Source organism: Pleurodeles waltl, chromosome 3_2 (assembly GCF_031143425.1).
Source record: "Pleurodeles waltl isolate 20211129_DDA chromosome 3_2, aPleWal1.hap1.20221129, whole genome shotgun sequence".
Classification (NCBI taxonomy): Eukaryota; Metazoa; Chordata; class Amphibia; order Caudata; family Salamandridae; genus Pleurodeles; species Pleurodeles waltl.
The window spans coordinates 48,000,403-48,016,082 of NC_090441.1; the positions used below are offsets into that span (position 1 = coordinate 48,000,403).

At 44.3% G+C, this 15,680-nt stretch overlaps 1 protein-coding gene across 1 annotated transcript in view; it reads left to right on the forward strand.

Annotated features, from left to right (window-relative positions):
• The window catches only part of TMEM120A (transmembrane protein 120A), a 121,347-nt gene that overhangs the window by 26,539 nt on the left and 79,128 nt on the right, over window positions 1-15,680 (forward strand). The window contains exon 2 of the mRNA XM_069226726.1: window positions 7,469-7,587. Coding sequence (XP_069082827.1) covers window positions 7,469-7,587 — 119 coding nt within the window. The remainder of the gene's footprint in view (window positions 1-7,468; window positions 7,588-15,680) is intronic.

Consider the following 15,680-nt stretch of genomic DNA (forward strand, 5'->3'; position numbering starts at 1 on the left):
CCAGGGTGCCTGATTCCATGGAAGCAATAGCCAAATCTAAGATCTTTGTTAGTGGGCCTGACATATCAAGTAGTTTATCTTGACAGATGCGCCACGATCTGTCTAAACCCTTTTTGGGGGCCTTGGTGTATTTTTTCAAAAAGGTAATCATAGTTGGGTCAATTTCTGGCGTATCGGCTACATTATTGTCCAGGTCAGGTCTGGGGCATTCCGCCTTGAGTCGGGAACGCACTTCTTTATCAAAACATTTTCTTAAGTTTGCGTGTACATATTGCGCCACCTCCGGGGCTGGCACCCGATTAGAGGACCTAGGGTACATAATCTCGGAAGGGTCAAAGTCTAAAAACTGAAGGGCGGTAGGTAGTTTTTTAGCTTTTTTATTGGGAGCTGGTTCGGTTATGTCATCCGAATCCAGATCATCAGAATCCTCCGAAGAAGAGGAATCCCGATGAGAGCTATAATTGTGCTCTGCGCTTCTCTTCTTGCGCAATTTCTCAAACATATCCGCATGTACATCTCCAGAAGGAATATCCTTTGTGACGTTCTTAGATTTAGATTTGGATTTTGACGGTACTGGCGTGGTCGTTTCTTCAGAGAGGGGGGGATTAGAGTCAGTCACCCAGCCCTGAGATTGGGCATATTCTAACAGTTGCCCAGAAAATGGGCCAAGTGCTCTCACCAGAGCATCATTAACTGACTGTTGCACCCTGGAGTCTAGTGCCTCAACCAAATTCACCTCCAATTGGTTGTCAGTATCGTCAGGGTAGTACCCTGCATCTTGGTCACTCCATTGAGCCATTATAAAAAATTTGACAGGACCAACAGCAAATCTATCAAGGGGGAGTGAAAAAACCCCTACAGGCACTTTAAAACGTATATAAATATATATATATATATATATATATATATATATATATATATATATATATATATACATGCAAGCAAGATATAAATATATATAAATATACAACCAAATATATATATATGTGGAGGAAGCTGCCTGCAATAATCACTCTAGGCAAAGCCTTATTTTTTATTTTACTACCCAGCAGGGGTTTAAGCCGGGTGTCAGGGAGGTGTTTAGGTTATCTCTGAGCCACTGCCTTAAGTCAGTTATTCTTTGCAGGGAAAGTGTGGTGGGAATCCAACCCTGCTTCTGAGGTCCCTGGAAGTCCAAGGGAGATGCAACTTTCTCTCCAGTTTTGTATTTCATTCAGAATTTCAGGACAGTGATCCTCTAGTTTTCCTCCTTATCTATCCTCCCCACGACCAACTCAGCTTACATGGGACCTAGAACCCAGGAAATCGGATTCCTGCAACCTACACAAAGAAGATGGACTGCTGACCTGAAAGCCCTGCAGAGACGACAGAGACGACAACTGACTTGGTCCCAGCCCTACCAGCCTGTCTCCAGACTCAAAGAACCTGCATAGCGATGCATCCAATGGGGATCAGCGACCTCTGCAGACTCAGGACTGCCCTGAAACCGAAGGACCAAGAAACTCCAGAGAACAGCGGCACTGTTCACCAACAGCAACATCTTTGCAACAAAGAAGCAATTTATAAAGAATTCACTCTTCCCGCCGGAAGCGTAAGACTTCACACTCTGCACCCGACGCCCCGGCTTGAGCTCCAGAGAACTAACACCGCACAGAGGACTCCCAGGCGACTGCGACTACGTGAGTAACCTGAGACGACCCCCCAGCACCTCCACAGCGACGCCTGCAGATAGGATCCAAAGGCTCCCCCTGACTGCGACTACCTGGTAACAAGGGACCCGACGCCTGGACAAAGCACTGTACCTGCAGCCCCCAGGACTGAAAGGAACCAACCCCCAGTGCAGCAGGCCCTCTTACTAGCCCAGTCGGTGGCTGGCCCGAGAAGCCCCCTGTACCCTGCCTGCATCGCCTAACTGACCCCCAGGTCCCTCCATTGCTTTCAATAGCAAACCAGACACCAACTTTGCACCCGGCCGCCCCTGTGCCACTGAGGGTGTTTTGTGTGCCTGCTTGTGTCCCCCCGTGCTTTACAAAACCCCCTGGTCTTCTCTGCGGGTACTTACTTGCTAGCAGACTGGAACCGGAGCACCCCTGTTCTCCATAGGTGCCTATGTGTTTTGGGCCCTCCTTTGACCTCTGCACCTGACCGGCCCTGTGTTGACAGGTGCAGTGACTTTGGGCTTGCCTTGAACCCCAAATGGGGGGCTGCCTATACCCAGGAGACTGACTATGTAAGTGCTTTACTTACCTGCAAAAACTAACCAAACTTACCTCCCCAAGGAATTGTTGATTTTTGCACTGTCCACTTTTAAAATAGCTTATTGCTATTTTTACCTATACTGTGTGTACTACTGCTTTAATTCAAAGTTCCTTACTTACCTGTGTGGAGTACCTTGCATTTTATGTATTTACTTCAAATCTTGAATCTTCTGGTTCCAAAATTAATTAAGAAAATATATTTTTCTAAATAAAAACTATTGGCCTGGAGTTAAGTCTTTGAGTGCGTGTTCCTCAATTATTGCCTGTGTGTGTACAAGAAATGCTTAACACTACTCTCTGATAACCCTACTGCTCGACCACACTACCACAAAATAGAGCATTAGTATTATCTAATTTTGCCACTATCCACCTCTGAGGGGAACCCTTGGACTCTGTGCACACTATCTCTCACTTTGAGATAGTATATGCAGAGCCAACTTCCTACACATACAAACTCAAACATGCATCACTGTGGAGAACTATCCCACTCATAAGATCACCACAGCCTCCTAGGCAATTCCACTTAGTGGCTTTGATGCCACAATGTGACACATTGTTGGCACTGTATAGAATTATTTGCCGAATCATATCAGTAATAAATGGCATTGGTTTCATGTATCCATTAATATTTGTAATATGCACAGGTTTTATACATATGAAACTGTGAACTGTCTTCACGTATTTCATGTATATCCAATTTTCTTTTTTATCATAATTTTGCATTGTAAGTAATTAAATGAAAAGATTTGGAAAATGGCAGTTCTCCAAGCCATTTGTAGTAGGAGAATTGTGTTTTTTATTAAAGACACAAAGGCTGGCATTACGCATAAACCTTTTATTAATTATCCTGTTGCAGCACTTTAAAGAACATTGCAGTTAGAACAACATGACCATGTAATGTGAGATTCACTTTGGCAGCATATAGCAGTCTCTTTATTCTCTGCTTTTGTGCTCTCTTCCCCTCCATACCTTAACCACTTTTCTCTATACAAGCACAATAACTCATTTAACATTAATGCAACAAAATTAAACTTAATCATGTTTTCAATCTACAGTTCTCTCAAAAATCAGTAACTCAAAATTTAAAATATAGCTCAAATTAATTGCCACCCTCTGTTTCTTTTCATAAAGGTAAAAATAATCTGTCTTGCATTCTCCAGGGAGCGGATAGGTGTGATGAGATAATGCTAGCCTCCTGTGCTTTAATAAGATCACATTACAAACTGCTTGTAGAATCTCCATTTTATGTCAAGACAGGAGGCTGGCATTATGCATGTTCAAAGCTCCATACCTGCTGCATGCCTCTCTGCTTTGAAATAAAATGTTCTTAAAACGTCTGCATTAGACCAATCCGCTGCCTTTAAAATCTCTTTTAATATTCCACTGAAAGAAAACTTTACACGCCATTGCCCCGTGTAAAGAGTGAGATTTACCTATTTTCATGATAACCTGCGTTAAATAGAACTGCCTTGCCCTATCTTCTAATTGTTGCTGTTGTAACAGCCTTTTAAGGTTTACCATAAGAGAGCAACTGATTCTCTCCTTCTTCTCTGAACTATCACCCTACTATCACAATCTGTCAAGCAGTGAACCACATAAGCTAGGATTTGATTAAAAACTTGGATAAACAATAGACTGTGTCACTGTCTTTGTCCTTTTACAAATGCCAAAACATGAGGTTGAAAGAAACTATTTCTTATATCTAAGATCCTAACACCAGACACTCTCTGAAAAGAAATTCAACATAAACAGCTAATTTCTACATTAAGCTCTTAAGTGGTTAAAAACGTATTTGAAGGCCATGAAACAAACAGTGAAAAAAACAGAAGTTCACACTCCACAGGCTGCTATATATTGCTCTAGGTGGTCTCAGACAAATTTATTTCATCACTCTACAGACTAACTCTCCTTTCGCTAGTAACATACCATCCAGTAGTGAATGTCCTGACGCAATTGCTGATCTGAAGCAATTAACTGTCCTGTTACACACTCTTACTAAAACAATTCTGATAAAGATTTACTAGCATAATCTAATCATTAACTTTTATTAGCTACCTCTAAGCAGCAGTTCTTCAAAGTTCCAAGTGTACAACACTGACTGAACAAATACACTGAAATGGAATGTTCTGCCCATAAATACTGTCTATCCTCTATTTTCTCCTCCTTTTGATGCTGCCCCTTTCTTCATCCAGCTCACTCTCTATCCAATAATGTCCAATGTTGTTAATTCATTTTCTATAAAATAAAATCAATCTGTAATATCTATATTAACTGATATATTAAAATAACCCAGTCAAAAATTAAATTCACAATATCTCGAAACCAGTCCAATTTCTTCACCATAATTCTAATAAATTCTAATACAATTCATAACATTTTTATTTCACACACCAGAGTGGGGGAAATGTTAATATAGCCTCCTTGTCTTTAATTAAATTGCTATTCCCTATACACAGTAGCTCTGATAATCAGCATCTTAAGGAAAAACAGGAGGCTTGCATTGTACATGTTTATAGCCTTCCAATGCAAAGCCTGATACATGCTTTATTGGTTTGAAGTAGAATTTCCCGAAAACCTCTGCATTGTACCAACCTGCTGCTTTCATTATCTCTTCCAATCTATCCCTTGCGCAAACAAACATTGAGGCCATTACCGCTAACAGAATGTGCTTCAAAATTTGTTATGTTCATTCCTGCCTCCTTTGTTACTGTCTTAATCCATCTTGCAATAGATCCTATAGACACAGATACTTATGATTTAACATCCAAAATCAACAGCTGATCTACATTTGCGCTCTATTTTCCTGCACTCTTGATCAATATTCTTTTATGCATCTTACCACACACATTTTGGATACTCATTACATTTCAGATAAAATACTGATTCTGTACTTATTCTAGTCCTTCTCCATATTTAAAAAAACAGTCCATTTGGTTGATAAAATGTATTGCTCCGATCCAGTGCTTTCACATCCAGTACCCTTCTAAAGGAAATCAAAGTAATGGAGCTAATTTCTATGTTAACTCTCTTAATGCTAAAAACGTATTCACTGGCAAATACTCAAACAATCTAAAAACGAAATTGACAGCCCACAGTCTCTTATATTGTGACTTTGGAAGACCTTTCAAACACTTTCTTTCATTTTTCTGCACATCCAAGGGTTTTACCTATTGCTATACCTTCCAATAGGGAATGTCCGGCTGCTATAGCCAAGCTGTAACAATTCACTGTCCAATAGCTCAATCCTCTCCCAAATAACTCTGTCTGAAACTATGCAACTTCTGTTTCACTAGCTTCCATTGGATCCAAATCCCTTGCCAAGCACCAACATAACCAGACACTCCAGGCACTCTTATATCTCATCCTCATTTCTGGAGCCCAAGAATCCTTGAGGGATTCTGAAGCCTCTCCGGAATCTTCCTGAATTGCTTATATTTTCAAAATTAGAAGTTTGAACACACCTGACTCTCCTAAATGATGCCCCTCCCCTTCCATGCACGATAACAGTCCTCCGCAGGGCTGAATCAGCAAAGGAATTCTCACACCTATTTCGAGAACTGATGGGAACCAAATTGGAGTTGTCCAAAAAGGACTCACTAAGACTATTTGATATTTCTGTCCCCTTACCTGTACCAAAACTGTGAATCCTCGCTAAAGGAGGAAAGGCATAGCCTTTCATTACTTTCCAATTCACACAAGTACTATCTACTGTAGTTCTATTTTGTTTTCAACCTTCTGTTGCCTGAATCATGTAAGGTTCCTCTACAGCCAGCTCCATCAGAAAGTGACCAATATTCTATGATTGTGAGGGTTATTTCTCCTGTTAGAATCCACCTCTCTTGTTGCCTCTTGTACTGACTCCTTTACTTGTTTAGTAATTAATTTTCTAGTCATCTCTTCTTGATCCTTTTCCCGAGGAGTCTCTAAATCCTTTTCTGACATTTTCAAAATATTTAATCAGTTTGCTTTAAAAGAAATACTGCTACTTCTATTCGTTTGTTTCCTTTAATTTTTCCTCCACGCTCACTCCTATTTCCTTCCCTCCCCCAAAAACAAAAAAAAATCCTGGCAGATGCAGTGTTCTGTCACTCTTAGCAACTAACTGTCACCCATCTGTAGTGCGGTCAAAAGCTCTACCTCTAGTGTGTGTCGGACGCATACTGACAGGGATGGTTCGTAGAACAGATTGCATCTGCAGTGCTGAAGAAGCCATGAACTGAAAGAAGCCGCGAGCAGCACTTTTTCGAATGTTGATATTTTGTAATCCACAATTCTGTGCATTTTGAAAACCAATCTTCAACACCTTGCACCTCATCAAATGAAGCATGAATACATTTCAACTGCCATCAACCAAACAAACTTATCAGGACTTTGGGCCTGATTTAGAACTCAGTGGACGGGTTACTCTGTCACAGCAGTGAATGATATCCCGCTTGGCGAAATCTAAATCCCATTCTATCCTATGGTATTTAGATTTGACGGACAGGCCATCCGTCGCCATTGTGACGGAGTAACCCGTCTGCTGAGTTCTAAATCAAGCCCATTGATCCTAAATAAACACTGATCCTTTCTGAAAATTCACCCTGTAAGTTGTTTCATTTTACATGAAACAGACTTTCTTACATCTGCAAACTAATATATTGATGTACAAACCCTACCTTACATATAATGTTTAATTTACAAATTATTTAAAAAATATAACCAACAAAATAGCCAAGGTTGAACACAAGAATGAAATTAATATGTATCACCAGCAGGGCAGCAAATAAAAGAGGAAGAGCGGGAGAGATGAAACTGTTAGCTATTAAAACAATCACTGATGGTAGAATGTCCTCTATTTATAAGGAAGAAACAGAAAGGCAGGCTATGAAATGTTGGAGCAGAAGGCGTATACTAGCCAGTATAAGCACTGAGCTACTCCATTGTCTTCAATGCAGCTCCCAACATTGTATTGTTCTGATTCATATTATGTGGTCATATTGTTCTAATTGGATCGCTCTTCACAGTGCAGCAGCTGGGGAGTAAATAAAAGATTTATGCAAAATGATAGCCTTCCATTTTGCCATAAAATGAATCCTCAAAACCGCAGCCATTTGAGGTAGTTTGTACCTTGCACTGTGCTTCTGGGATGTCTAACCTTGATGGCAGCTGTTAAGTTTGAAGTTACAGTGACTACATCTTAATCAAACGCGTCTCATTCCATTCTCTAGGACACGCATAGGCTTTACAAGCAGAAACTGGACGAAGTCAACAAGTTGCAGGGCAGCTGCCTGAGCTCAATTTTGCGCCAGAAGAGAAAACTAAAAGCACTGTCAGACAGTCTTAAAACGTAAGTAGCATTACAATAAACACTACTTTGAAATGGAAAGAGCAATGGTAATGAGTGAGGAATTTGCTGCCAAGAGATCAGGGGCTACAGAACATTAACATGGAATCACCAGGAGGAAGAGTAAAATGGACTACAAGATGTTTCAAAGAGGTACAGCGACGTCTTGAGAGGGTGATGTGCTACTAGCCAACCAAGAAATAGGTCAAATCTCTATAGCCTTGCACAGGAATCCTGCTGCTAGTAGACCAAGAAGTAGGACCACACACAACTCTGACATAGAGGAGGCTTTGGTAAAATAGTGAAGCAAAACTAACCCACTAAGAAGGGGGTAACATACTACTAATTTGATACTGTAAGGAACATTTGGGGGCCACTGGCACCATACTGTGGACTGGGTGACAGTACAACCACATACATACATACATACATACATACAGTTGAACATAGGAACGGAAGGAACAACACACTATTAACTAATCATATTTGGTTCACAGGGCACTACCGCTTGGATACGAGTGAGAGGCTGGGGTTTACATTAACACGTTGATCTACTTTTAGCCTCAGAGTAGCATATGCCCTCGAAATATAGGTTTAACAGGAGACCATAGCACATCTGTAACCCCAGACATGATAGCACATCTATAACCCCAGATATGAATAAGAAGGTGTAATTTCTGCAGCAGCAGTGCAGAAGCCTTTTGATCTCATAATTGCGCCCCTCCTTAGTCTTGGGTAAGAAGTCTTGCTTGAGAAGATGTAATAGGTCGTAACACCTGTCTGCTAGGGCCGTAGCAGTATTGACTCTTTGAGACAACCACAACCTTAATCTAGTCTAACGTGCATGCTGTTAGTGCTGCTTCCTTTATTAGTTGCCTGTGAATATTCATCCTTCAACCTCTGATAATCCTTGTCGATAAGGACTTGCTGTAATGGAGTAATTCAGCGTCCCTTGACCCGGTGATCCAGAATGGTATTCAGACCTGGTGTGCCAGGCAGACACCTTTGTTTGGTACCATAGTGTAATTCAAAGCTGTTTGCTTGTGTTCAGAGGGTGCTTTATAGTAGTGTGTGCCAACTGAAGAGATTATATCCACTGAGCAAGGGTGTTGTTCTTGTTGTGAAGAGAACATCCAGTGGTGGTGACTACGAAATAGGAAGCATGAGAATTCCGGTTTGAAACCTTAAATATGCTTTATTTTCTACGTATGTTGCAAGAGCTTGCACTCATAAGCAGGCTGAGGATACACAATCCAAAAGTTTGGGAGGAAAAAGTAGTAGCAGGTAGGATAGGAACACTACAACCCTGATTAAAAGTGGTTGGTTTTACGTGCAGTATAAAGTAGTTTTGCCTTAAATAACATTTCCAGACAGTATCCTTGCACACAAATCCGGCTATCATAAGTATTTTCTGGCATGGGGACCAATGTGGTTCCTCTGATTTACTAGGTCAAAATCCCTATGCTTCATCCCTATTTCAGGGACAACTACACTTCCATTTACTATCTGAGCACAGCCCTACCAAGTACCGCGCATCAGGCGTTAGACTAACGCATTTCAGTGTGGTAGTCTGCATCACCGTACTGAAATGCAATGTCACGCATTGTAGCCCCTCCTCAGCTGTCATGCCAGAAGAGCTGCAATAATAAAGCATCATACAAGCTGAGTGGCAGCGCGCCATATGCCCTGTTCGCGGCAGGCTTGGGGGGCTGTCTACAATGTGACACTGACTAACCTGACACCCGCGTAATATCATTTGCACATCACGTGATTTAATTATAGGTGGGTCTGGCTCCTGCAGAGTGAGCTGGCGGGCCACCACACGGTTCTGCGCTATGCTGGATAATTATGGCTGCACAGCTTGCCCCGGGGCTGTCGGCGCAGCATCCTGTGACGAACCCGACCCCACCGGAGACCGCAACCTTTGAAAACGTTCTCATTTTATTGCTTTCCCATTTCCACATAAACCTCATCAGAGCCTGGTCCTTGCTTTACACTTGCTAGCAGTAACGTAGCGCTATCTCGTTAGCAAGAGAGGAAGAGAAGGCAGGGCTAAAGACCGTAAAGTGCTACGGGCCTTAGAGTGGGCATCCTTGCTAAGGCAGCAGGTTGAAGCACAAGGGACAGTTTCATTTTAGCGGTTGCCACAGCGCACTCATGGGCCACTGGACTGCTGGAGATGAATGAGACGCTGGTGATTCAGCAGGGCGCGGATCTACGATGGGGAAGAGAAGGTAAGGGACACGCTCTAAAACTCCAGGCAGAGCATGAGCAAGTCTCCATCCGAGTAACTCTGTATCAGAGTTGGGCCAAACAACACAGTCTGCCTGGCACATGAATGGAGGAGTAGATCGCTGCCGTTGGCTTTATATATTGATCAAATAGTGACATTTTTCCTGACTCTAAAATGTCAGGCGTTGTGCATTAGGAAGTAACACCCAAGGGAGACCCACTACACTGAGGTTCACTATACTCCCTGATTCCCACTTGCAAAACATTTCAAAGGGTACAATAATAGCAGTTTTACATAGCTGCAAAGTTTTAGCTCCTTTATGTGTGGCATGGCCATGGTCGTATCCTGCTTATGTGTGATGTTAAACGTGTATCGCACTTTGGGAGGCATTTTACTGCGGGCAAAACCAAGTAATGAAATCCATGAAGCAAGATAAATGTTAAAACATTCTCTAAACTGCTGTAGGAAAGTACCATCTTGCCTGGCATGTTACCCCCATATTTCACTGTATATATGTTGTTTTAGTTGTATTTGTCACTGGGACCCTGCCAGCCAGGGCCCCAGTGCTCATAAGTGTGCCCTGTATGTGTTCCCTGTGTGATGACTAACTGTCTCACTGAGGCTCTGCTAACCAGAACCTCAGTGGTTATGCTCTCTCTTTGCTTTCCAAATTGTCACTAACAGGCTAGTGACCAATTTCACCAATTCACATTGGCATACTGGAACACCCTTATAATTCCCTAGTATATGGTACTGAGGTACCCAGGGTATTGGGGTTCCAGGAGATCCCTATGGGCTGCAGCATTTCTTTTACCACCCATAGGGAGCTCTGACAATTCTTACACAGGCCTGCCACTGCAGCCTGAGTGAAATAACGTCCACGTTATTTCACAGCCATTTACCACTGCACTTAAGTAACTTATAAGTCACCTATATGTCTAACCTTTACCTGGTAAAGGTTGGGTGCTAAGTTACTTAGTGTGTGGGCACCCTGGCACTAGCCAAGGTGCCCCCACATTGTTCAGGGCAAATTCCCTGGACTTTGTGAATGCGGGGACACCATTACACGCGTGCACTATACATAGGTCACTACCTATGTATAGCGTCACAATGGTAACTCCGAACATGGCCATGTAACATGTCTAAGATCATGGAATTGTCACCCCAATGCCATTCTGGCATTGGGGATACAATTCCATGATCCCCCGAGTCTCTAGCACAGACCTGGGTACTGCCAAACTACCTTTCCCGGGGTTTCACTGCAGCTGCTGCTGCTGCTGCCAACCCCTCAGACAGGTTTCTGCCCTCCTGGGGTCCAGCCAGGCTTGGCCCAGGAAGGCAGAACAAAGGACTTCCTCAGAGAGAGGGTGTTACACCCTCTCCCTTTGGAAAAAGGTGTCAGGGCTGGGGAGGAGTTGCCTCCCCCAGCCTCTGGAAATGCTTTGATGGGCACAGATGGTGCCCATCTCTGCATAAGCCAGTCTACACCGGTTCAGGGATCCCCCAGCCCTGCTCTGGCACGAAACTGGACAAAGGAAAGGGGAGTGTCCACTCCCCTGACATGCACCTCCCCTGGGAGGTGCCCAGAGCTCCTCCAGTGTGCTCCAGACCTCTGCCATCTTGGAAACAGAGGTGCTGCTGGCACACTGGACTGCTCTGAGTGGCCAGTGCCAGCAGGTGACGTCAGAGACTCCTTCTGATAGGCTCTTACCTGTGTTGCTAGCCTATCCTCCTTCCTAAGTATCCAAACCTCCTTTTCTGGCTATTTAGGGTCTCTGCTTTGGGGAATTCTTTAGATAACGAATGCAAGAGCTCGTCAGAGTTCCTCTGCTTCTCTCTCTTCACCTTCTGCCAAGGAATCGACCGCTGACTGCTCTGGACGCCTGCAAAACCGCAACAAAGTAGCAAAGACGACTACTGCAACCTTGTATCGCTGATCCGGCCGCCTTCGCAACTATCTTTCTGGTGGTGCATGCTGTGGGGGTAGTGTGCCTCCTCTCTGCACTAGAAGCTCCGAAGAAATCTCCTGTGGGTCGACGGAATCTTCCCCCTGCAACCGCAGGCTCCAAAAGACTGCATCACCGGTCCTCTGGGTCCCCTCTCAGCACGACGAGCGTGGTCCCTGGAACTCAGCAACTCTGTCCAAGTGACTCCCACAGTCCAGTGACTCTTCAGTCCAAGTTTGGTGGAGGTAAGTCCTTGCCTCACCAGGCTAGACTGCATTGCTGGGTACCGTGTGATTTGCAGCTGTTCCGGTTCCTGAGCACTCTTCCAGGATTTCCTTTGTGCACAGCCAAGCCTGGGTCCCCAACACTCTAACCTGCAGTGCACAACCTCCTAAGTTGTCCTCCGGCGTCGTGGGACCTTCTTTTGTGACTTCGGGTGAGCTCCGGTTCACTCTTCTTCGTAGTGCCTGTTCCGGCACTTCTGCGGTGCTGCCTGCTCCTGAGAGGGCTCCTTGTCTTGCTGGGCGCCCCCTCTGTCTCCTCACGCAATTGGCGACATCCTGGTCCCTCCTGGGCCACAGCAGCATCCAAAAACCCTAACTGCGACCCTTGCAGCTAGCAAGGCTTGTTTGCGGTCTTTCTGCGTGGGAACACCTCTGCAAGCTTCTTCACGACGTGGGACATCCATCCTCCAAAGGGGAAGTTCCTAGTCCTCTTCGTTCTTGCAGAATCCACAGCTTCTACCATCCGGTGGCAGCTTCTTTGCACCCTCAGCTGGCATTTCCTGGGCATCTGCCCAATCTCGACTTTGTCGCGAGTCTTGGACTTGGTCCCCTTGTTCCACAAGTACTCTCGTCCGGAAATCCATCGTTGTTGCATTGCTGGTGTTGGTCTTCCTTGCAGAATTCCCCTATCACGACTTCTGTGCTCTCTGGGGAACTTAGGTGCACTTTACACCTACTTTTCAGGGTCTTGGGGTGGGCTATTTTTCTAACCCTCACTGTTTTCTTACAGTCCCAGCGACCCTCTACAAGCTCACATAGGTTTGGGGTCCATTCGTGGTTCGCATTCCACTTTTGGAGTATATGGTTTGTGTTGCCCCTATACCTATGTGCTCTCATTGCAATCTGTTGTGACTGTACATTGCTTGCATTGCTTTCTATTGCTATTACTGCATATTTTTGGTATTGTGTACATATATCTTGTGTATATTTGCTATCCTCATACTGAGGGTACTCACTGAGATACTTTTGGCATATTGTCATAAAAATAAAGTACCTTTATTTTGAGTATATCTGTGTATTGTGTTTTCTTATGATACTGTGCATATGACACCAGTGGTATAGTGGGAGCTTTGGATGTCTCCTAGTTCAGCCTAAGCTGCTCTGCTAAGCTACCCTTTTCTATCAGCCTAAGCTGCTAGACACCTCTTCTACACTAATAAGGGATAACTGGACCTGGTGCATAATGTAAGTACCCCTTGGTACCACTACAAACCAGGCCAGCCTCCTACAACTGCTCACAGGGAAATTCTAGAAATTGCGTTGAAACAGCTGCACCAACCCCGAAACCCCGGGGCTTCAAACGTGATAGTACTGGGGGCCAGAGAACAATTCCTCATAACAGCAGACATTGAGGTGCAGCCAGCATTTTACAGTGCTGGTATTTCCATGTTTTCAGCATGTTTATGTGTGACATTTCAAAGTTACGTTTTAACTCTTTTCGTAACACCTTACTATGAATAGATCAACCCTGTATATATATCCGTGCACTCAGGTTGATTTAAAAAATGATTCTGCTTTATTCAATATAATTCCCCAGAGACAACCTGAAAACACGTGCAATGCTCTTTGAGCATGTATGCAAGTCAAGCCTCCTCTGCACGGAGGCTCTCATCCATCTAGCCCTATCAGTTTGATGCAGTCATTGACTTCCTGGGTGTTCCGAGTCCGAGTGTGACTCGGAATGGAAAATCTCCTAGACCTTGAATAAAGAGCACGCCGCCAGCAGCTGAATGCTAACTTTTCCAGCTCGCTTCATTTTACAACAGGTTCACGTACACATCACAAGTGAATGTGCTGCTGACCTCAAGGGACCATGAATAACAAGGTGTCAATGTGGTAATGGTGGGACAATGACTAATTTGTGTTAGTGGTGGTTGACAGTGCTGGACCAGACCTGACACCACCGGTGCCACGGCCAGCGTGTGTGCCGCTCATGATTATCAGGGCTGAGCAGAATCGCCGTGGGAGATTAAGCTAGTCGGTGACGCTGGTCCACGGCACAAGTCGATGCTATGCTTGCAGCCAGTGGGCCCACCAGTTACTGCCGGCAGCTCGTCACCTCCCTGAGTCGAAAGAAGTGTGCTTTCATTTGGTGACAGTGGGACAATATGTAGTGCTAACTTGCTATCAGGCTGCTGTTTGCTTCATTCTGAGATGCCCGTGCCCTGAGTCACGCCGTTTCTGCTCTGCTCAGCGCACTTAGGGCCAGATGTAGCAAAGGATTTGCGCCTCGCAAACGGCGAAAATCGCCGTTTGCGAGGCGCAAATGCCTCTTTGCTATGCAGAAATGCATATTGCGAGTCGGGACCGACTCGCAATATGCATTTCAGAATCGCAAATAGGAAGGGGTGTTCCCTTCCTATTTGCGATTCCGAGTGGTATGCAATACCATTTGTGACCGCATATGCGGTCGCAAATGGTGTCGCAGTTACCATCCACTTCAAGTGGATGGTAACCCACTCGCAAATTGGAAGGGGTCCCCATGGGACCCCTTCCACTTTGTGAATGGACCCACAAATATTTTTTCAGGGTAGGTAGTGGTCCAAGGGACCACTACCTGCCCTGAAAAAAATCCGAAACTAAAGGTTTCGTTTTTTTTTTTTAAGTGCAGCTCGTTTTCCTTTTAAGGAAAACGGGCTACACTTAAAAAAAAAAAAAAACTGCTTTATTGAAGGCAGTCACGAACATGGAGGTCTGCTGACGACAGCAGGCCTCCATGTTTGCGAGTGCCTTGACTCGGTATGGGGCCGCAATTTGCGACCCACCTCATTAATATTAATGAGATGGGTCTTTGCGACCCCATACCGACTCGCAGAAGGTGTCTGAGACACCTTTCTGCATAACATTTTGCGAGTTGCAAATTGCGAGTCGCTAGTACTCGCAATTTGCAAGTCGCAAAATGTTATTTTGCTACATCTGGCCCTAAGTTCTTAGAGTTTCTCGTTGCTCAAATGGGTGTAATTGCTGATATTTATATCATCTTCATTGCTTGATTTTCCTCACGAGAAAGTGTCACTCATAGTCGTTGAAATGTCACTCATAATTACACTGAAATCATGAAAATGTCACACATAGCAATCTGACGCTTTGGCACCTATGTGAGCAAGTGGTAAAAAGAAGCAGGACCCCCAGGCCGGGAGGCTCAAGGAAGAGGTTTGGGTAAGCGTCACTGGCACACCAGATTCTGAGGGCTGACCGGTATGGGCCTTTCTTTCTCCCCCATGCCATGTAATGGGATAGGGCAGGTGCCAAGGTCATGCCGCATTAACAGCCTAGCTGGTAAAATTGGGTTCTGTAATCCCGCAACCAGGAAATTAGGGTTCAGGAACACTGGGCTGGTTACATTTGGGCAAAGTGGTTTCCCACCATGAAATACCACTCTGCCCAACCTATAATCTGGCCCCAGGAGCTTTCTTGTAAGCACGGTGGACGAAAGCCCTGCCCTTCTCTTATCTCAACGATAGGCAGACAAAAACTGTTTTCCTTTGTCTAAAAATCGATTTTTAGTTCAAAGTGAACGCCGCCTTTTTTCTTACTTAATTCCTGTTATCGGAGGGCCTTAAAAAGAATTTGAAGCCCCACAGTTGAGCCGTTAGGCCCAATTATTTCACTGCCATATCAGCTACTTAGCAT